The 23265-nt window shown below is 40.8% G+C and overlaps 2 protein-coding genes across 2 annotated transcripts in view; one reads left to right on the forward strand and one right to left on the reverse strand.

The window, feature by feature from the left end:
* Window positions 1-4589: 4589 nt before the first annotated feature.
* On the reverse strand, window positions 4590-8589 carry LOC124179244 (arrestin domain-containing protein 17-like). Its single transcript, XM_046563469.1, has 7 exons — window positions 8458-8589; window positions 6764-6892; window positions 6481-6692; window positions 5977-6159; window positions 5627-5841; window positions 4964-5184; window positions 4590-4856 (listed from the first exon to the last, which is right to left on the reverse strand). Exons 1-7 carry the CDS (start codon window positions 8570-8572, stop codon window positions 4696-4698), a joined length of 1236 nt encoding a protein of 411 aa, XP_046419425.1. The 5' UTR covers window positions 8573-8589; the 3' UTR covers window positions 4590-4695.
* Window positions 8590-8723: 134 nt separating this feature from the next.
* The window catches only part of LOC124179243, a 37377-nt gene continuing 22835 nt past the window's right edge, over window positions 8724-23265 (forward strand). The window contains exons 1-4 of the mRNA XM_046563468.1: window positions 8724-8838; window positions 11407-13967; window positions 14949-15092; window positions 19470-19647. Coding sequence (XP_046419424.1) covers window positions 12926-13967; window positions 14949-15092; window positions 19470-19647 — 1364 coding nt within the window. The 5' untranslated portion in view covers window positions 8724-8838; window positions 11407-12925. The remainder of the gene's footprint in view (window positions 8839-11406; window positions 13968-14948; window positions 15093-19469; window positions 19648-23265) is intronic.

A 23265-nucleotide genomic window follows, 5' to 3' on the forward strand; every position in this document is an offset into this window, starting at 1 on the left:
GTCCGTGCCATACGCAGCTATATTATAGGCATCGTACAAGTAACGTACGGAGATAACGAGTATAAGTAAATTAAATGTTATAATTGAAGCGTGGCTCAACTGATAAAACTAAGTATTCAAATCTAACGTGCGGTTTTGATCGGGTTCGAGATATCTGCACAAACATCTGCACTGGCTGTTAATCCAATATATGTAAAGTACACAATTATCGTATACAGTATGACAATAATTACATACATTATAGGATAGCATTGATAGGGGATCGCAAGGATAAACATTCGAAAAACAAATTGACTTAATACGCATTTCATTTTTAGGGAAAACAATTAAACACGTAAACAAATAACAAACGCGCATGCTTGCAGAATGTCGTCTTTTTGTTTCATATGATTTGTGTCAATGAAATGACGAACGACTAGATTAGCGTGTCGCATAAAATATACACCGCTTCAGCTTATCTAGCTCGTGTGTCTATAATTTATTCTGTTATCTGAACATTTCTCTAGAACAATTAGGCTGCTCAAAAATTTTATCTCATATCAAGCATTCATCGTTGCACGTACCATTCGTGGATACACGAATGCACGGAACTCGGTGCACGTCAGACGGGTCTCATCACTTCTGTGCCAACATACTCGTTGATAAAAAAGCAAATTTTGCCTTCGTGACTGACGTCGTTTTACTGCTATATCGTTGGAGCCGACCAACAGTCGCAGGTATAAAAACTTCATCGTACCGAATGAAGTGGATCGTATGTAGGTGTATTATCGGCCAACATTACACTGTACCTAGGTAGGCACACGGCGATGGATTCTCTTACCGACTGAAGTGTATCATATGTAGGTATATTACCGGCTAAAATTTCTACTGTACCTAGGTATGCGTACGGAGGTAGATTTTGATTAATTTAAGGCGGCCGGTGTCGTTTACGGTCAAATATTTAATTTGCGTAGCAGCTGACACGGGTGGTCTTGGATCGGTCAGATTCCACCTCGTAGGCGCACAATGTTCCGTATGGGCGATGCCAAGATAAGTGTGCGCCGATCGCACCAAGTCCATTGAAAAAATAAAAATAAACGCGTGCGATCCGACGCACTATCTTTTATTTACCGCGAAGAGAAGCCTTTGGCCTACCTTGCGGAAACGTTATCACTTATTTCTCGTCTTTCGTGATGAAACTCGACTTTTGACAAGTTTCGCATATTTATATGTAGATTTTAAAGGCTTTTCCAACGACTTTACGACTAGATTACATGACAAACGTTTTGAAGTGTATATAGATGTAGATTCTGTGATAAACGCGATTGTCCATCTCGCTCTGTTTGACCCGTGGAATGACCAATTTGTATACGTATAAAAATGACATAAAAAGTCGCTCAACCCATACGAAATATGCGTAAACATTTGAACCCTATGGTGGCGCCCGCATGGTGGCAAAAATTGAAACATCCCCGTTGCGGATAGAATTCGAAGCTGATTGGCCACACTTCAAATTCTACCCTAAATTCGAATTCGGCACCGAACAAAGTGATGGCGTTGGACAGCTGAAATTATTCAATTAAACATCAATGTTGTTCGAACACGTATACCAGACATGGTATACGGAGAGAAAAATCTGAGAAAAATTACCCTGCTGTTACTACAATCGTGATGTAAAAGACACCTAATGCAGTTTTTACCGTGCTGCATCAGAAAAATGCGTCGTCACATTTTAAATTTTGTGCTGTCGAAATACATAGTTTCTAGGCAAGGTAGTAATTTTTTTCATAAAAACCCACAATTTTTGTAACATGCATCAATAAAAACTGCATTAGGTGTCTTTTACATCACCATTAGTAACAGCAGGGTAATTTTTCTTAGATTTTTCTCTCCGTGTACAGAACAGAGATCGACTTACCACTGTAAGCTATTTTTCTAGGTTCGGCGGTCGGACGAGAGGGCAAGTTCTAATATTATTAGAGTACAGTGAAGTAACCGTGGCGATGAATACCTGCAGGCGAAAATTATCCATCCGTCATTAACCGAGTGGATTATTAGATTGAGAGAAACGCTATACACACTTTGGGCTTACAAAACTATTTTTGTTTGTGAGGATAGTCGAAAAAAAAGCTTTGTTCCGTAAGATAACCGGTCAAGCGTTGCGTAGTAGCTGGCAACCTTTGACTGAAGATTGCTGAAGTTTGATTTGTATACATGGTAGCTCATTTCCGGCATTTTGTTTATTTTTTTTCTATCATCGAACCTCAATTATAGAGTGGCTGTATGTAGAAGGTATCGAAAAGCTTATGTTTTATACGTCACGTTATCTAGTGTGCTCATCTCGCTTCGTTCTATACGAGCCGGAAGGTAAGGTCTTTTCCATGTGTTGCGAAGAAGCTTTGAGGTTTGGTTATTATTTCATTCTCGTAATTTTCTATATATATATGGATAATTATGTGTAAAATGATCGTGAGTAGCATCGGATCAACGCGCACTACACCGCTTCGAATGGCGATGACCATAACTGAGATAATTAAAATACTAGAAAAATAATGACATTCACATACTTCGCAAGCTGTATATATGTATAATATGTGATGTATTGTATTTTGTTACACATACGCTGATGAAGAATCGCATTAGTGCAATAGTTCCAACGTCTAGCTCACATGTCCGTTAATTGTGCATCGTTACTGTGGACGGACTCTTCCTCGGATCTGATATTTCAGCCGCATAGGTTTCTTTCGTATGTAGGCGGAGCTGAAATCGAAAGTGGAAGTTGATAAGCGGACACCGGGAGAAAAATTACTCCAGATTAAGAAAACCTGATACTAACGTATAGTGTTTGAATGCCACAGATTGGGGTTGTAGGGCGGATTCGCCGTAACATAGACGTGAAATATTGGCAGCGGTGTGACGACGGATTGAAATACACCGGGGCATGGCAAATTTTGGGGAAACGATCGCTGCAATTGGGGCGTTAATGACACTGCGTTTGTAGTGGCATCGTGATTGGGTCAGGAAAGCGTTGCTCGATGCTGCAATGGCTGAAATACGATTTTCCTTTGACTTTGTGATTCACTGAAATTCCACTCAATTCTTCGGTGTGGTTGTGAAATTTTGCCAAAATTACACTCAGCAAATCCACTTTTGCATCATCGAAATATCACTGATTTTATCCACTGGCGATTTCCAAATTGTAAGTCCAATACTTACGAACCTGACTAACAAGGATGATCGATGGGTCTCAGGTATATTGAATACTAGGTTAACGGCATTTTGTTCAATAAGCCTGTTTCTCAGTAAATTTTCGTGTGACTCCCTTTTTTACTAGCTATACCTCTAAAATTTTTTACCGGTTGAGAAAGCGAGCGTGGTGAAGTGGGACTTGGCACGCTGGCGGCCCGGGTTCGAGGCTTGCCAGTTTTTTTATTTTTCCTAAATTACATTTTCATTGATCGATGAACATCAATTAACAATAAACACATTCTTTGTATTTTATTATATAAAATTTTTGTTCCAGTCATTTTCGTGAATAAACACAAAGCCACTGAACCGGAATTTCAAACTTCACCCCTCATCTATTGCGGAACTTGAGATTCGTGCACGCGGATTCCAGCGTCGTCCGTGACGCGACGGACGCGACGGACTCGTGTGTGCGACGCGACGGCACGCGACTTACTGCATGATTTCGTGTGCTCCGGGCAAGGCTCTGGGCTTGACGTCGTCTGGAATCTTGTCAAACTACGTACTACAGTGCATCCGCCACGAAACTTTACCACGTTCTTAAAGAAAAAATTAAGTAAGAAACACTTCAATTTTTCTGCATCCTTCAGTATCATCGCATTCGACCGATACTTTACAAAATTTCGAGACGATTGTTAACAGTTGCCGAACTCGTACGTGGTCGTACGTGGTACGAAGAAGTAGGTCGACAAAAACGACCACTGGCTCACTTTTCTAATACTTTCGTCGTTATCTCAGAGATTATTCATTCACAGCATGGTAAACGGTATTATTGTTGTCAAGAATATGTTCAAAGTTTTGGAAATTATGTCAATATGGTAGCCGCTACTACGTGAATATGTTATTAGCTACAATGTGCCACTGAAGTGGCTACTGAGTGATCATAGTAATCGTTACTATGCTTACATATTCTAGAGCACCAAAATGGCATAATTGTCACTTATTTACTATGTTTCTTTGGTAACCGTAACTGTAACTTTAGTTGCCGTTATTATAAAATTCTCACCGTGTAAATAACAATATGTCGTTGCAACGACACCGAGTGTTGGTCGTTTTGACGCAACCTGCCAAACTGAAGCGACTGTACAGTTGATATCTATATTTTCAGTCAAGTCTCTTGATTGTAACATTCGAAACAAATGTGCGCTCAGTAACTTCGCACTCGTTACAGGCAGTGTGAATTAGTTATACGTCGACACATTGCAACAAGTAACTCACATAGAGTTTTGAAGCTACGTACACTAGTCTTAAAAATACATAATATGTAGACTTTCTGTAAGTGCGTCACAAGGCACTTAAGAAATTGTCAACGGCGAATAACGTCACCCTTAAAGAAAAAAACTAATGAAAGCACGAAAATTTTCTTGGAAACTGATGACGATTTAATCGAAATGCAATGGTTCGGAGTAGTTCCCAAGAGTATCTTAGTGTAGTGATTGGTACTTTGTCTTTAAGGGCATTCATCTGCATTCACTGCTTTTCGAGCATGGGAGCACTAGAAGCTGTGTTAGCGGCGTCGTAGTTGTACACAGGATATCGCGGAGCATATGGAACGGCCTGAACATAATCGGACTCCTCCGTGTCCTTGATAGATTGGGCACCATACATGCACTGTTCATAAGAAGGTGGAGCTGAAATTGACATGTTGACAGAACATTAGATTCGGCCGTTCATTTTGTACAATATACATATTATCAAAACTTGAATAAATATTATTTTCAATGTTATTCTGACTCACGTAAATCGCGTGGATCACCCTGACTTGGATACGGAGGCGACGGTGTGTCACTAGGTTGTGAGTGACCAGGGAAAGACGTACTTGTAAAATCTGCAGGGTTTTGTAGGGGTGGTGCACTAGGTGATGGGGTCACCCGGACGTTTGGGCTGTACATGTCGAAGGACCCGTACAGTGGAACTGTTCCAATAAGGATGGGGAAGTCTTCGTGGATGTCGCAGTGCCTGTAAAAGAATTTCTTGTCCAGTTTATTAATTATTACACCGTAATATAGTTCGAATCAAAGAATTTTCTTAGATACCATGAACTTGGGAATGGTGTCGTGGAGGTTGTATAAAATTTCGGCCAACGTCTGTAGTGATGCGGCGTGAAACATGGGCCAAACAAGACAGAGTTGGTTCTCTTGGTAAAAACTATTTGAAACGTGAGTGATTGTAAAACAACGTCAAGCGAATCTGTCATTCAGTATTAAAGTAAAACCATCATACATCTGGGCAAATACTAAATAGTACTGCCTGGTACTTTCTTGATCGAATAAAACCTAATTGTTTCAATTTCAGATTCCGAAATTCATGATACAATATTGGGCGTGTTTGGCACCTATGTTTTAGCATTTAAATTTTCAGCACTTGGCAAAATAATCAACAGCAAAAGTTAATTACTTACACCCCGGAGAAAGACATCGTTACTCTCAAGACGTAATCAAGGTCGATTATCCCGCAGAACTCAAGATTGGACGGAGGAAGCGCCGGAACTTTCAATGGTAGTATAACAGGCTCCTCGGATTTGTTAGCAAACGGTTCATTGAACTGCGATTTTATCACACTCGATCCTACTTTCTTGGAGCGATGATACGGAGAGCTCGCTTCAAATCTCAACTTCTACAGTCGTATCGTTCCGGTTAATGATAAAGTGAATAGGAATGTTAAGGAATTGCCAATGCTTGATCCAAACCGCAACATGCCAGCATGTTCTGCAGTATTTAAATGACATTTATGTTGCTCACTTTGACGTACCTGTCTCAAAGAAACCTGTATCTGCTCCACTTCGACTGTGGAATTATTTTCACATTCTACAGTAACAGGTATGATTTGACCAGGCACAAATCCACTCGAGGGAATAGATATTATTGCCGATAAATTTCCCTTGCCCATACAAAAGCAGCAAAAGCTCTTCTGCATGTTTCCGTGGATCGACAGCTACACATTTAAATTATTATCGTGATGGTTCTAATCATAAGTATGTACTTCGAAATCGCTCAAGTTTTGATGAGTTTTACTCTGAAATCTCGGGACAAAAAGGTTGCGATATCGACGTAAAGAGGGTCGTTCACATTTACATAGAATACAGTTGAAGATGCAAACGGTATAACTAGTTTTCCAATTATGAAACCGAGCCATCTTCGATTCACGCAGATTTTGGAAACGTTTTTAATTTTAACAGGTGTCGATTGATAAAGAGGCATTCGTGAGGAACTGTGGATTTAGTCTAATACATTCAGAGCCACAATGTTGACTTACAGCAGCTTGCGGTCTCTCGTTTAAGTTATAGGCAGAAACAATTGTAAATGCAGCCTTGACCTCATGATCGAACTTCCATGGCCTGTCAAAAGTGGCCTTGATCGTATACCGTATGTGACCAATCTTATGCTCAAAGCTGTTAGGTAGCCCCATCGGTAGTTGAATACTAAACGGATAAACCAGGTGACCGGCTGGAAGCTCGATGGTTGGACCTGCGGTTTGGTGGGCAGTATTACGCACCCTGCAGTAAGAAATTCCTAAAGAAATAACTCTACAGACATACCGGAATCACTTCCTATCAAGTGGAACAGCGAGGAGAAGTAATTCTCCTCACCGCGGTACACTGTCCGCGACTTCCCTCGCTTTACAGTCCATCTCACTTTCGCCTCCCCAACGACCTTCACTCGGAGTCCTAGGGGCAAAAAAACTAGGATAAAGGAAAGGTTGTTATTCGTACGACCTTAGTGTTTCCGTAAAAATTTCGGACAGGCCTCATAAACCCACGAAACTCGTCTATTGCAGGAGAAATTTGACTTGTGACGAATTGTTTTACCTGCGTTTTTATAACGATAATAAAAGTGATGGTAGTTCAAAAAATTTATTGATTTCGCATGATTTAATTAATACGAATCGTTCATTTTGAACGTCTGAAAACATCAAACATGAGCCTATATATAGAGTCTTGGTGATCGGTCAATTAAGAAAACGTATTTTTAGTTAACGTTTCGACCCGGATATGGGCCCTCCTCAGAACGATTTATTTTTTTAAACTGTCAAAAATAACAAAAAGATTTTTGTAAAATAAATAATAGTACTAGAAGTAATCAGACTTAAATATTGTAGATGTAATACTCTTAGAGCTATTATGTATTGTTGATAGTAAGAACCTTACGATTAATTGAAATAAGGACCCATATCCGGGTCGAAACGTTAACTAAAAATACGTTTTCTTAATTGACCGATCACCAAGACTCTATAATATATTACATACGAGGTCGAGAATTCTTATTCATCAAACATGAGCCTAACAGGAGTGAATAGATAATCGAACTGCGTGTTCGGCTTGATACAGTATCAAACATTTTTTGAGTGGATACAAATCTGATTTACTAATACTGCTAGACATTTGATATTATTGAACAAAGATTAGTGAAGAAAAAAAATGCGAACTTATTAACGGTAAGACGTTGAGAAATGAAGTTTTTAACTCTTCCGTCCGCACTGTACGTTTTGTGTACCTACTTTGAGCGTAAACGTTTGGTGCTAGTGTCAAGCAGCCGTGCGCTTGGTGCCGAAATCTACTCGTAAAACGAACAGAACCAGTTTGTTCGAAAACATGCGAGTTATTAATGTGTACCCAGATTAATTATGTGAAATCTTTGCGATTTGCGGTCTGCCCAACATTGCAGGCAAACTCGATAACCTTTGATAAACTGATCTGCGCAAACTCTCTGCACGATTCTTCTGTAAAAAATTCCCGACAGATTGCCGCGTAAGAGTTTTTGTATGCATAATTTTTTGTTCCAATTGATGGACAGATTTTTAATGTATGTGTAAACGTGTATGCCTTTATAACTGGTTATATGGACTGCACACATAATTGCACGTCTGTGATATTAAGTAAATATTGAGAATGAATTATGGATGAGATTGCATCATTGATACACACAGCTAGAAAACAAACGCGTCTGCACGTCCCAATGCGTGTGTGTGAGATCATGACCTTTATCAGCTTGGATAAGGCCTGTTCGCATACACGAAACGCCGGGTGCTTTCCAATTTAGTAGAATCAAATAATGAAAGTACACTTTCACAGTGGATAAAAATAGAATTGAATGTCAAATTCCGCTAAAAAAGAGAAACCTAGAAAAAGGAATGGAAACATCCACGTTTAATGCACTACTGTCAATTTAAACAGTACACATTGTTTTGCCACCGCTACGCAATAGAAAAATAAATGAATAATTCCATGCTCACCTCTGATCTCTTTCGGTGACGAAAAATCTGCCACAATTCTCCCTGACACAAGTTCACCCGGTAGATATATACCATTTTCACGGTCATATTCAATCGCTAATTGCGTGCCTCCCATCGGGACTTGCGAACCGTTATTGTTTCGTGCGTATACTTATGCAAAATTGCTTCAAATACGTTCCATACTCTGAAGTTCTTTGATCGTCGAGAAGCACGAAGTGATCTATGCCACAGGCGCTGACAAACACCAGCCGGCACTCGGCTATCGTCATCAAGCGACGCGCCTCTTTCCTCAGGGCCGTCCAATTCGGCGGGGTTTTGGGCTAGCAATAATCCAGGGACGAACAAACGTGGGGAACGTGGCTTGGCCAGTTTCTGGAAAGCGTAGGTATTTAGGAACTAAAAATTCATTCGTTACAAAAATTATATGGGTGATGGTACACTGTTTGACCCCGCTACTCACGCGATATAATTTTTTTACTGCTTATAAAAGAATCATCTAGATATGCATGTTCAATTGAGTCACATGGACATTGTTTAAAATATGTGTTGAAAATTTGAAGATGCATCAAACTACCTGCGCGCTTTATTTCACATTAGAGAAAGTCTGTTCGCTACGAAATGCATCAACTCCACGATGTATAAGTACGGTCTGTACCAGAGATCCTGTACCCTTCGCGTTCTTCTTTCTCTAACAATAAGCCACACGGTCACTACCTCCGCCAAGGCAGGTTTGCGCAGATTTTACCTTCGCCTTACATACCTGGCAAATGCTGCCATCCGAAAGTTACGCATACCACGGCGCAGACGGTGACCGTGTAGCTTTGTAAGGGTTCTTTCGAAAACTATTCACGGTACGTAGATCATAGAGATTTCTTATATCTCTATGACGTAGATACTACGTAAACCAGAAGGACCAGAAGCGACCACCGCATAGGTTTCTTTGATCATTCTGCTGCCAGTTTGTGAGACCTTGAACAAGTGGCCGCCATGTTTTGAGACAGTATACTTAGCGCCTTGAGGCGCGTAATTTGAAACATACATTTGAACATGAAAGAACATTACAACATAAAATTATACGACACATTAATATTTTTGACAAGTATAAAACAGTTTGTTGTTGGTTAAATTATCTACTTGGGCGTGAAATAATCATTTTCAAATCATTTTTTCAAAGTGGCATTCGAGACGTGGAGAAATATGATAGATTCCATTAACAAGCCTATTATACGGTATACATATAGAAATGAAATCGTTTAGCCTTCTGAGTAACGAAGCTTTCACGCAACTAAAGGAAACGATCTGCATTGCTTAATCGTGAGCTTAAGATAAAAAGTCCTCTAAACATGAAATCGCATTGAAACAAATTTTGCTTACTTTTGTCACTCTAAATTTTAAAAAGCCTAGTATCAACCTGTCGGTGCGATGTCGTCAATATCTGAATCGATAGGAGACATCCAAATTTGTGCGATTGCTATCCGTATTGTCAAAACTGATAGTCTTTTTCGAAAATTCAATGGACTGTAGTTCAAGCGCATGGTAACTTGTTACTTACCGAACACGGCTGGAAACATCCACGGACGGCCAAACGGATGATCAACTCGTGAGCCACAAGCTCGAACAAGGTTGAATAAGACGCGAGGATAAGAAAAACCAAATATCATCAGATGATATGGTAGATGCCTGGCTTACCTAGTCTATTCTTGAATTTCATATGATACCCAAATTCTCTCACAAGGAAAATGCCCTAGGTCTAAATCATTAATTTTCTTCATTCAGTGACATGTTGTAATCTACCGAAATACATCAGTCACGTATTTTACCTGCTGATCGGCCGCTTAAGTAGTAAAGACCACCCCCAAACCTCCCCCCCCCCCAAATAAGGCAGGCATCCGTTGAAGCTAAAAACACTGCCCAATTTATCATCAGTTGATGGTAAATAATTTCCTGGACTTGTCAAAAAATTTGATATCATGATATCATTACCGAGGTGAGAAATGCATGCTGAGAAATCGAATTTTGGGGGTAAACTATAAGGGTAGTTTTTAAAAAATTACGTCTCCAATGTTTTTTGATGTACTAAATAATAGCGCTTACAAATGGTTCGGAACTGGGCACATGATATGGCAATCGATGGGTGGCAAACAAATCCAAAAAAGTTTTTGTTAGATTAAGTGCTTTTTCTTAATTTGAACAGTTGGAAATATTTTTAAAAATCTATTGTACATTTTCTTGATATTTATTACGGTAAATTCTTTCATTTATTCCACTACCAATTTTCTTCGAAACCTCATATATTTTATCCATGGAATTGTATCATGATCCTTCATTGTAACCATTTCCAGCATCGGTACGTCTAGCCGTCCATATTAACAAGTACAGTTTCGAGAGAAAGAAAAAACTCTCAAAGGGAATCAGAAATATTTGAGTAGTGCAGATTGTTCAATTGAATATTGAACATAAATACTGAATTTCCAAATTATAACATATTCCCGATAAATACTCAGGTTAGGTGATTAAGATGAGACTGACAAATTCATGCAAGTGAATTACTTGAGCGTAAACGGGGTTGCTTTCAAATTGTTAACCATCGCGTTATTCGGTGACATCGAAACGAAAGATCACGTGTCGCATCAACAGAACTCAGCACAAAACTCAGCAGCAAAGTGATATTTCATATAATTCCAACATGATACCCACTAGTAGAAGACGCCACGAGATTTGGTAAGAAAAATAAACCTCCCTCCCTCCCTCCTTCCCGCTTTAGCACAGTTCTTCGCCGCAAACCTGTGATAAAATCCGCACCCTAATTACCCGCAGGCTCAACGGTGGTAATTTTTATTTGTCTCCTTCCCCTTCAAAAACAAATTTCTGTTTACTCGTTCATTTGCAAAACGCGGCGTAAACTGGTCGAAGGCGTTATGTATCAAGTTATATTACATTTATACGCAGGTATATACCGCGTACCTACCTTACACCCTCTGCACCGGGGATGCCGCGCAACTTTCCTCAACGGGCAGAGCGACTGCGTAGGGGTGGATAGGGGGTGGTAGTCCCGGGCCTGACCGAGGAGCAGCAGCCGTGACACGACCACCATCACCATCAACGTAAGCATCCAGTAGCGCACGATCCGCCGTTAGGGTGACCAGGGTAACCCGATTCGCTTATCGCTGCGTATAAAAGTGGTTTGACGCTTTTCGCAACGCACGTGTTTTAACCATCGCCATACACTTTTGCTCAAACAAAAACGAAAAGATCAAGGACTAAGGGAGCACGGAGCCAAATATTAAACAGTATTGCCGGCTCGTCGGTCGGAAACGTTACCGTACAAAAGCGCCAATTTGAAGAATCGCCGTGTGCCGGCGGGGAGGGGTGAGGTCACCGCACACCGTCAACAGGTTATGGAAGAGTGCTGCGAGATTGCCGAATCTGCGCGTCTAAATCCACACACTTGTCGATTCAATTTCTATTTCAACTATCATACTGCTGGTGTTACGTAGATATATAGGTAGATTTTTGTGCATCGCGACTCAATGGTCATAAGTCATAACGATACATAACTTTGAATGTGTCGCAAATAAACAGAACTTAATTTTACCTCGCGATACGAGATAGATTCTGTAGAACCTACAGTTACCACTGGTTTTTGAACGCGCGGGGGTCGTTCGGCCCCTTTTCCGAAAACGTCGGACAGTTAAATTTTTTCATGTTATTTTCTCATTTGCGTTAATTTGATGTTATATACCGAGTGTGAAAACGACGAGTATTGCTAGTATAATTGATATCGGTATTCAGAGTGTAATAATATCATTAACAATGAGGGATAAGGAACAATGTGGTGTATACTATGTATAATCTGTGTTGCGATAATGAAGACTGTAGTCGATAAATCAACGTCCGAGCCCCGCGGGTGTGCGAGAGTGAAGGGTTAAAAGGGGGCGAGTGTGTTTCCATCCATCTATGATGATAAGGTACTATATTCATTGTGGTCTGTATTGGGGCATAGATTGAAGAGCTGTATATAATATGCCCCCGGACGTGATTAATCGTGGCATATCATTATAGTGAGTATACGTAGGCGACGATGTACGCACATGGGTATGAATACGCATACTGTTGTGAAAATAGCGTTTCATGATGATATTAATCCTATGTAATTTGATAAGTAATAATGAAACAATGCCGATCAATAAAGACCTTTGCCGAGCACTCTAGACGAAGTTAACTACCATCGCAATCATGGTCTGTGCTAAGCATCCACATCGGCAACCTGGCCTGTATCGTGTAGGCTATGAAGGGCCGCGATTCGGTTTTAATTGAAGCACAAAAGCGAATAACGAGGCATCGAGGCGGGATCCAAAAGGTCGGGGATCCACGAGGAAAGGAAAAGAAAGGCTTAGTCCCTGAGCTTAAGGGCGCTAGGTAGTAAAAGGGTGCGGGGTTGGTATTTTAGAGAAAGATCCGAAACAGGATGGCGGTCAATAGCCCTGACTCTTACGGCAAATCGCCAAAGAGCATCCGCCATTTACCACAGCCACCGCAAGCCTCGGGTCAAAAGAGTCCGACACAAAGGTACTCGGAGTCGACCAACTCAGAATCGGGGGACTCGAACTCGGCAAAGACAAAGACGACCCGAATACCCCGCACTTTTGATCTATCCACGGAATATTACCCACAGGTCGGAAGCGCCAAGTTCGACTGCGAGGAGTTCGGAGCTGCCGGCTCGCCGGCAAACCCTGGAAAAAATCGCAACGGCGATAACACCGGAAACTACTTCACTTTCTCCGCCCCGAAAAGTCCCAACAGCCCGGAAAGCCCGAACGCCGGTCCCAGGACTCCAAGGACCCCCAGGACCCCCAAGAGTCCCAGCTGCGATGGAAGCGTGTTTAGCTCTCCAGGGTTTCCCTCCCCCTCGAACGTCTTCCAGTTCTGTAACGTCAGGAGGAACTTAAACAAGACCATGTCTTACCCACCAAAGAGCCCCATCACTCCAACGGTATCGGGATCCCCACAGCCCGGGCACAATCAGTATTTCAATTTCAGCCACGCAAAAAGTCAGACCGCCACGAATGCCAAAAAGCAGTCCGAGTTTTTCGACCGCCGGCGTAGTTCCTGCTTCAATCTTGGCCCCAAGAGTCCGAGGAGTCCAAGAAGCCCGAGGAGCCCGATGTCCCCAACGATCATTGCCCCGACTGGACTGAGTCGAGGCGAGAGTCCAGTGGAACCGAAGCTGCAGGTAGAATTTGGCGCGAAGAGTCCCAGGTCACCGGGTCATGGGCAAACGACCAGGTTCGACTACGACAGTCCTCGTCGTGGAAACCTTCCCTCCGGAGAGTTCAATCGCAGCCAGGGATGCCTCGTTGGAAAGGAAACTCTCGTCGACGCCAAACCCGGGAAGACCATGGCCCGGAGGTCCACGAGTGACCTGACTGACCTGACCGAAGCTGAGACCCAGGTGACCATGCTTTCAAGTCCCGCCGTTCGACGAAGGGGCTCGATGAAGGCAGGCTTGGGTAATAGCCTCTTTGATTCAGTAAATCCTTGTACTTCTTGTATCCATGCTGTCTGTCCGAGTCGTATGAACTTTGTTGGAATTGGACGCTATTATATGAGATAAAGATCACCAGGAGTTGGTCAGGCATCGAAAAACCTTCCGAGAAGTGATCGCAATGTTTGATCAGTGATTGGAAGATTTTTTGGGAAATTGGCACGAATCTAAGAGAGTTGTCAAATCCCAAAATTTACCGAGCTGCAATATGAAAACACTTCCTCTACAATGATCTGCATTAAGTGAATTGTCACGTGTAGAAACTCGCCTGACAGTAGTTTTGTATCTTGTCTGTGAATGCCGAAAGGTCAGTTTCCTCAAACTGTGTAAAAAACTCAGAATGTCCATAAGACCTGTCAGCCTGCGGTCGCCCTGATCGTTATGGGAGTTTAATGAGGTTCAAGGTCCCACTTTCCTAAATTATGCTTAAATATGTATACCCTTTGCACATTACGCGCACTTTACCCACACCTTCTTCACAACTTAACACATTCACTGGCACGTCAGTCAAGTAACACGGTATAGGTGCCCGTATGAAATAGGATCAAGGAGAGCCATGTATACCTATGTATAGACCGTGCATTAATCCGAATGACGTGAATTTGTCCTAAAGTGATATTATCTTTTCACGAAATTCAAAGCGCCTACGTATTAAACACACGTAACGGTACATCTTTTGTAATGTTCCATGACACGTTCCCTTTTTTGAACATTGCTAGAAAGAAAATAGTTTCACATCTGTCTGCCTGATCAAACGGAGCGGGAAATATATGTACTCGGCAATTCAGAGTACAAATAAGAGTGACCGAGATTCGAGTTTCAAAAATAAAGTAACAATCAATGAATTTCAATCCTTCAGAAGATAGTTTCGTTTGATTCGTATCAGCAGCAGCACGAAGTGGAATCCGAATAGTCGTTTAACAGAAATTTCAATTTTTTCATGCAGCTTATCTGGCCTCACGACGCGGTTCAAGGGACAGTCAGGCGTCGAATTTGTCGAACGTGAGCAACGAGGACGTGGGCCCCCTCAATTTCACCGCTCACCCTCGAGGGCGACAGCGGAGGACATCAAATTTCCTCGAATTACCCGGTGAGCAGCTTGACAAACAGTTTGTGTCGTATTTTTTGAATTTCGATACCTAATGACACCTGCGCCGCGCATGATTGACATAAAAACGATAAATTGAGGGTGCGTTTGTACTCGGTGAATCAATCAACCACTGGAAGTAACATTTTTCAGAATTTTTTTTTTTTTTTTTTGCTATACAACGTTCAACTCTGACAATGCTTCATCGGGCTGGAGAAGATCCTTACGAGATATAACATGTATTCACACCCCAATCCTCTAGAGAGCTTGACGGTGACAGGAAATCCAAAGTTTCGGAAAATATTCTAAGTACTCGACGGAATACCAAGAAATAACAAGATATTATTTTACTCCGTAATTTCGGGTCAAATTAAAACAGATCAATTCTCGGTTGAGGGTATAACATAAAGTTTCCTAGAGTCAAGACTCACTATAGGCGACTCGATATGTGAGTATTATATACCTGCCTAGTAGCTTCTGATTTGAAACATAAATTATAACACCAATCCGGAGCTTTTCAACCCCTAGATTGTCACAAGCTTTCACCGAAATTTTAACAGGTCGGTAAAATATATAATACGATTGCACAGAGTGCGTGCTATGATATGCATAGTGATCCAGAACGCGTATTATTCTTGGATAAAAATTCCGAGCATACGTCGATCCGTTTTCCACCTTATTTTTCCTTCCATTATTTGCCTTTCCCTTCGTTTTTCGCTTCACCCGTAAGGGAGATTTCCTCTCGCCGCAATGACGCGCTGTAGACTCTTATCAAATCAACAATATACCGGCTCTTTGAACCTGCTCCGGCACAAAAATTCAGCGAAAATATAAAAATATAAGAGGTCTGCTAAAAGTATATCTATACAGTATAATATTGGGCCGAACCTTACACATTATACACAGGTAAAAGGCTCGATCAGAGAAAATCCTACCCTTCATGCACATCAAGACCTGTAAGCCCGGGCGGCATGACAGCTTAATTATTTTCCAGAGCCTCGCGGAAAATGGGTTCGCTCGAAACGCTATTTATGTAATCTGAATCAACAGAAAATCTGCCATGCGGCTGTGAACACCGTACGATTATATCGCCTTCAACGTTGCGAGCTTTATACTCTTTCTATCTTACCGGTATTTCCTTTACATAATTATTTATACCCATGTTGCGACACGAAGAGAAAAATGAAAACTCAAATTCTTTAGATTTGGATCTTTCCTACTCTGCCGCTGACCTTACATATTTGGAATAAGGATGACCTTTGACAGTGATAACGGATTTTCGAACTACATGGTATTCTTGAGTTTCTTACCCTGAGTTGTGTCGATATTCTCGTTTTCACATTTCTACCTCGTATTTATTTGCCTGGATACAATTTCCGAGAAATTCTGTAGGGATTTGATAAAAAGGGGATTAATTTCGTATCTTTTTATTACGCTTGACTGTTTTGTTCACTGGGGACAGAGGGGGGGGGGGGGGGATTATTGTATTATATATAAACTAAACTCCAACAGCTGTGTGCGGATTCTCGTAGAAAGTTATTTGCATAATCTTAAATCTACTTTATAAATTCGTTGCGGGTCTTTTACTCCGCGAACCTGCTGTTAGCGAATTCAGATGTTAAAAAAGATTCGCCTAACCTTTATCCAATCGCATCTGATTATCACGTACATCGATATACATTTAGTAAACATAAAAAAATTCAAATATTCGACCGAATAACATTTTTTGATTATAATCGTTTCGTATAATCGTTTCACGTACAAGGAGAGAAAAAAGAATGCTGAAAAACAGCAAGCGGCATTAATTGCGTGCTTGTTTCAGGGGAGACGAACAGGACAAAACCGAATAACTCGTTCGGAAGTTCAAAAGGAATATCGATACCATCGTTGATATTCCGTTTCAATTTCCATTTCAATTCTTTCCGCTCCAGCGTTCTGGTTGAAAGTATGGTATTAGTACACAGAAAGTAAGCATTCGGTATTAGTAAGGCAAGACGAAAAGATTGGCTGAAAGTGCTTGCTGTACCCATACAACGCTGTCTTTTTTTCTTCTACGTGTTTTTGATCTCGAACATCCTGCCAATCCTTGACGCAATGATCGAAAACCACAATTAAATTAACCCTTTTAACATCATTACGGTAGAAAAGAATTGCTACCGTTAGCCCGAAACTAACCATACCTGATTGTGAAATCCGAAAAGGTTCACTTCAGGAGATTGTAACATTCTCAAAATCGCTACAGCGCAGCTTATTCCTTTCGGTTGAACCCTCGAAATAATTTCGAACGGTGACCACATCTCTTGTCAAGAGTGAAAACGATGACAGTGAGTACACCTGAAAAATACTTTCACGGATAAACAAATTTGGATAAAGTTTGCAAACGAGTAGCGCAAATAGGAAAACGAAAAAATAAAAACAACAAAGAAAAACGTAGCAACGGATTCAGCTGTGTCGAGGACAAAGCACATTACAGTATGTACGAATATATGTGTACAGTTGTACGTACATGCGCATATATATACTCATAACCCACGATCTGTTCCCCGTTATTTTATTAATGTACTCGAGAGTTCGCGTAATCACGTCGCGGTCCAATTTTTGCGGCCACGGGCGGCGATGAGGCGGCCGAGCTGCGGCGAGAAATTTCTCGTTAGGAAAAAATTATTTCCACGTCTATATATATATATATATATATATATATATATATATTATACCTATATACATTTCCATTTTGCCTGTGGAGGAGGAAAAGAGAAGAGTATTGAATATAACTGCGAAGAACTGAGAACGGGGGAAAGTTGAAGGATCTGAGCTTTTTCAAAGTAGTCTCGGCGCGGCGGGCGGACGGCATCTGCCGTCCCTCCCCCCTCCTCAACCCCTGCCCCGCCGACGAAAGAGAGGTGAACGAAAATGTATCACAGGCTTCCGTCGGCATTATACTTATATAAGAAGAATTTTCTGAGTGAAGAAAATTGGATTGATCCTTCGGAAGATTCGTCTCCTGCAATCTCACTTATATTTTTAATAGGCAATATACCGGCTGTGTCACAGCTGAGTAAGACGAGAAATTAATATAAGACATGACGAAGTACATCAAAATAAAGAATCTTGAAAAAAAAAAAAAAAAAAAAACAGTCTCGATATAAACCTAACGAAAATACCCTTTGTCCCTGTCCCTCCCACTAAGGGGAAGATAATTAACCACGTGAAGAAAATAAAAGTTTTATTTCGGTACCTCTTCAATTGCCACACGATAATTATGCAAACTTGGTTATGGCACAAAGGGCGAGTAAAGACATCCGTGTGAAAACTTAGCTCGTGATCAACCAGGAGACTATTTTCTGACAGTTCATAAGTCTATTGACAGCCATATTGCATCGTAACTGGAAATAGGCAGCAAATTCTGTGATGAAAAACGCACAACCATTCAGGTTCCGTTATATTGTTATTCTTTCAGAGGACTAACCCAATTCGGTGGTAATCAATAATTTTCATCGGTTAAACGTAATGTCTATTATAGACTACGAGGTAAGTGTATCGCTTTCTTGAATTTTCAGGAAATGTGAGACGCAACTGGTACCATTAAGTGTCCATTAAGGGGGGTACAGCTTAGATGGTCTAATCATACCTAGTTTTAAGAGTTTTTTTTTTTTTTTAAGAAAACTAAAACACTTAGGGCAATATGAGTTTGAGGGCTTCATTATTTATGGTTTCAAGAATATATTGGAATTTTTTCATTAAGACTAATAACAAAACGGCTACATGATGCATATATGTAAGTAGCAAACGTCTTCGAACTCGAATGCTTTTGATGTGGTGCACCTCTCGACATCACTGTCCATCTTGTAACAGATAGGAAAGTTTTGTCGAGTTAAAAACACATTTTCGGTTTTAAACTCATGACCCAAATGTTCAAAGAAATTATTTTTCAAATACATACGATTATTAACAATAAATTTTATTTTTCGACCAAAAAAGTGTTAAAAAAATTTTTGGAATGAAATTCAAAAGTCTAGCCACGAGCTCGAATCGATAATCAAGTTTTGAAGATTGCGTGAAAATTTCTAGTTGTTCGTAAAAAAATTAACTGAGGAATCTGCGCCACCGGATTGAAAAAGTGATCGTTCGCAACAATCGCCATGTCACAATTTTGCTGTGGATTTCAATGAAAAAATTCTAAGATTTTCTTGAAATTATAAATAATAAAGTCCTTAAATTAAAACTGCTCCAACTGTTTTCATTTACTTAAAAAAAACTTCTAAAAATAGGTACGACCTTAGAACGTCCAAGCTATTCCCCCCATTAATTGCCATGACGGTCAACGGTCGATCTGTGCCGATATCTGATTGGAGTAACTTGTATTCTCCGTGTATTTTCCAGTACCTGACCACGTTCGGCCGAGAGTTCACAGCCTCCCTGAGAAGGCGTACAACCCTCGTGCATGCGACGATCTCTACAGACTGCGAGCCTTCAGCATCACCCACAAGGGCGTGGTAAATCGCGGGGACTCCATTATCTCGAGGCGTAGCCGGAGCAACACCTCGGTAAACAGCGGCCGGTTAGTCACTATCACTATACGTCTTATCTAATATCCGTTTCTGCCCAAAAAATGCTTTTCTTTCATACCCTTGGCCCACACAAGCCAATTGATGCTTGCATGCTATGTGGACCACCATCAGGCCCCGGTAGCCGTACAATCGAACACTTTGTACACCGCAATATTAAAAATTTAAAACGATCGTCATTCAGGAAGAGCAAAGTGTATAATAGAGTTAAGTATATGCTTCTTCGTTATACCTGCAGCAATTTACAATCGTACTGAACATACTCAAAAATTCTTATAGCGCTGATTGGAGCGCTGTGTATTTGAGAGATCGCGGAAATGTCGGCAAATAGTTGGCACCGGTAATAGAACATAGTGCTCGTGTACCTCACTCTATTCAGTTTCTCGTTCCTGGGGCAAATACGCGCTGGAAATTTAGTTTAGTAACACTCTTTTACTTGAGTTCAACGTGTGGAAGAGGTGAAGGTATAGAAGTTTTCCAGTAAAATCATGCCGAATTACACGGACCGCATTGGGAAATAGATTTCGACCCCGCTCTTCAAATTTCATTCTTGTCTTGTTGGCACTTGGTGATTTTATTACGTCGAATGTATGTTCTGTGTTGCTACCGCGCTATTACCAGTACAGGCATGTGTGCTGCACCTGCAGATAAGCAGCTGAAGTTACATCGAATTTATTTGCGTCTGTTGGGATGGTAACAGTTACTGTGCGTTCTTATTAGTCAGCTCTTAAGCAGCTTGAACACTCTGAGGAACATGCGTGGTAGGCCAATTATTTCCATTTCAAAACGTCAAAATCCTTATTCAATAATTTCGATCATTCGTAGATTCGAACTGTATTCGTCTTGATTAGTTTTAGTATTAGTTGAGAGAAATGAGTTTTCTCAGTTAATACTCTCATTAAAAAACATCTTCCAAATTTCTTTTGCCATCCGTAACAGTGAAACCATGTATACCTATATCTTGCGCATATCCGTTCGAAGAGAATAATCCAGATATTCATGTGTACGTATTGTATATTCAGAAAGTAAAGCTTCGCGATTTGTGTTGGAAGAGTTGGCTCAGCGACCTCCAAATGGATGTTGAAACCTGCGGGGTTTGCAAACTACGAAGATTTTGGGTCGAGTTTGACCCGAGCACTTAATATATGGCAGACTTTTGTAAACAAGTGCCGTAGCGTAAAAAGTTTCTTCGTGGTCGGGTACATTCGTAGGAGGGTTGTGTCTAATGTCGTGAACCCCCCGCCGGCCAACATGTCCGATATCGTCCACCCTCGTTTTCTCACTTATCCCGTGTCTCGGGAATTTTTCATTGTTTAACCGCTTTTACAAATCATCTAACCGGAAATTTCGGAATACAAACATGTTGGAATATTAAGTAGGCACCTGAAACTGATCGCCTGAATTTTTTGGAAGTTTTTGAAAAGCCTTAAATGGGGGAAAAGGAGCCCAGGACGAAATAGTCCACGCTGGCTGGCAACGTCAGTAAAAAACCACGTGGTCGGCGGATGGTTAACATGTTTATATTATACGTATGCCCGTGTACAATTGCTCCTGGACTCGTCTATTCGAAAGAGACAACGGCAGCGCAATTTGTGGGTTGGTAAACACGTGTCTTTTTGTAAATCGCAACACATGCAGAACGTCAAAAAATGAAAGAAAGTCGACTTGTACAAAAATAACCTTTTTGCCCTTCAACATGCTCGTACTTGATAGTACAATTGTAGAACTTAAAATGGGGCTCAAAAAACATGGATTGTCAACGCTTTCCTTAATTTTAATGCAAAGCAGGCGATTACCACACCTGCACTACCTTCTCACATGTACGCGATACAAAATAAAGTGAGTTAAGGGTTGGTTTTCCTGGGAATGAAGGAGGTCCGTGAGTCAAAATATTCGGTTCAATTTTGACCTAGCTGTGAGTGAAGAAACGTGTATCTGACAGTTACCTAACAATGCTGGTCGTCTCTAGCCCATCCGGCCGGGTTGGCGTGGGGTGGTTGGGGCTGTTTAGTTGCGTGCAAGCAGTCGGCTATTCTGTCTATTTGGCCCCCGCGGATCGGCCGGTCGTTTAGAGGCGCGTTAACAATAACATTAGGGTGAAACATTCCAACTAGTATAGATCCTGGTGTAAAGCTCCTCAGCTTCTACGTTCGGATCTACATCATCATCCGGTAATTCAAAATTGCGATCAACGTAATACTAAAATACACTATTCAAGGAAATAACTTGGTAACGTAAGTCACGTGTTGTATACATATCAATGTGAAATTTTTATTTGAAGCTCCAGACCTATTCATTCCAATGTGACGATATAATTTCGAAAGATTGCGAAGTGTACGTCGTGGATAAAAAATTAAAATTTCAAATTTACTCCAATTTTTTGAGGTTTATTGGAGATCATGGAGATCAACACCAATACGCGTGAGTGTCAAATGCCTTAGTTAACCCTTCAGAACGCCAAAAATAAAATTTCAACTGATATAGTTTTTCCATCTGATAATGAGTATATGATGGATTCAAGCTGTTTTTGTACAATTTTTATTAAGCATGCTAGACATTTGGGTCGCTTAACGAGGGTGTCATTCACAATGACGGTGAATTGTAATTTCTATAAGCCCGCAATTACTGAGTTCTTAAGCGCTGGGATTTGAGGAGTTTATAAGCTGGGATGTGGATTGTATAATCTTTGGTTGAAGGCTCGTTAAGCAAGTACCCCCATTCCTAAGCTACGAACTTTTTGATTTGATTTTTGATTAATTTTTCTCTCGCTCGTTTGAATTGAAGCGTTACGTCATATTCGTATCAATCGAGTGATCACGTTTTAAATCCTGGATAAAATATTTCACAAATCAATTTCGTGTTGTCAACCAAATTTGGTTTGAATTTTGATTTTCATCCAAACCGACCTGCACTTCATTCCTCGCTCAAATCCTGCAGTTCGTTAAAATAAATTAATTACGATGATATGCTATTTCCTGTTGAACCATGACTTTCAACTGTATTTTCACCTCATTGATAACTCAATCCAGTAAGCAATTCTCCTCGTTTCGTTACATGTATGTACACCTGTAAGTGGTGGATTCTGATCGATTCAAGGACAGCCGCGTCGTCTGCTACGCAGGTTGAACAGGTGTTACCAGTCCACACCGGAGTCTTTAGATTGCAAATTGCATTTGCATTAAAAAGATGTTCAGCTTTTAAAACCAAAAACGATTTTCTCCCTCCCTTCACCTAACGACACCCATAAGTCACTTTTGGAAGACTTCTACAGCGCGCTCTAATGCTGACGTAGAAATAATTTAGGAGAAAGCGATTTCCCCGGGAAAGGGAGAATTTTCGATATCCATACGTAGGTGAAGATGTGCATTTCGTTGTTAAAAGCAGAACAGGTGAATTTGTAAAAGCTGCGAGAATAATGAAAGAATGAAATAATCGAAAGTAGGAGAAATAATACGTTCATGAAACATGCCCAGCTCACTGCTCCCTGGAGATTCGAAAGACTCAGCCACTAAGATTCATCCAAGTTTGCTTACTCTTGCGTTCAAACAAACCATCTCCTAATTGTGTTACACTTTGTAAGCCTGTTAGCAACCGTCTATATTTGTCTCAGC

This window comes from Neodiprion fabricii, chromosome 3 (genome assembly GCF_021155785.1).
Source record: "Neodiprion fabricii isolate iyNeoFabr1 chromosome 3, iyNeoFabr1.1, whole genome shotgun sequence".
Taxonomy (NCBI): Eukaryota; Metazoa; Arthropoda; class Insecta; order Hymenoptera; family Diprionidae; genus Neodiprion; species Neodiprion fabricii.

Excerpts from the sequence above, each read along its gene's own strand:
- LOC124179244 (XM_046563469.1), bottom strand. The coding sequence starts at position 8,572 with ATGGGAGGCACGCAATTAGCGATTGAATATGACCGTGAAAATGGTATA. Across the intron at positions 6,160-6,480 it reads ACGAGAGACCGCAAGCTGCT|CTGTCGATCCACGGAAACAT; the intron begins GTAAGTCAACAT and ends TTAAATGTGTAG. Across the intron at positions 5,185-5,626 it reads ACGATGTCTTTCTCCGGGGT|GCACTGCGACATCCACGAAG; the intron begins GTAAGTAATTAA and ends ATTCTTTTACAG.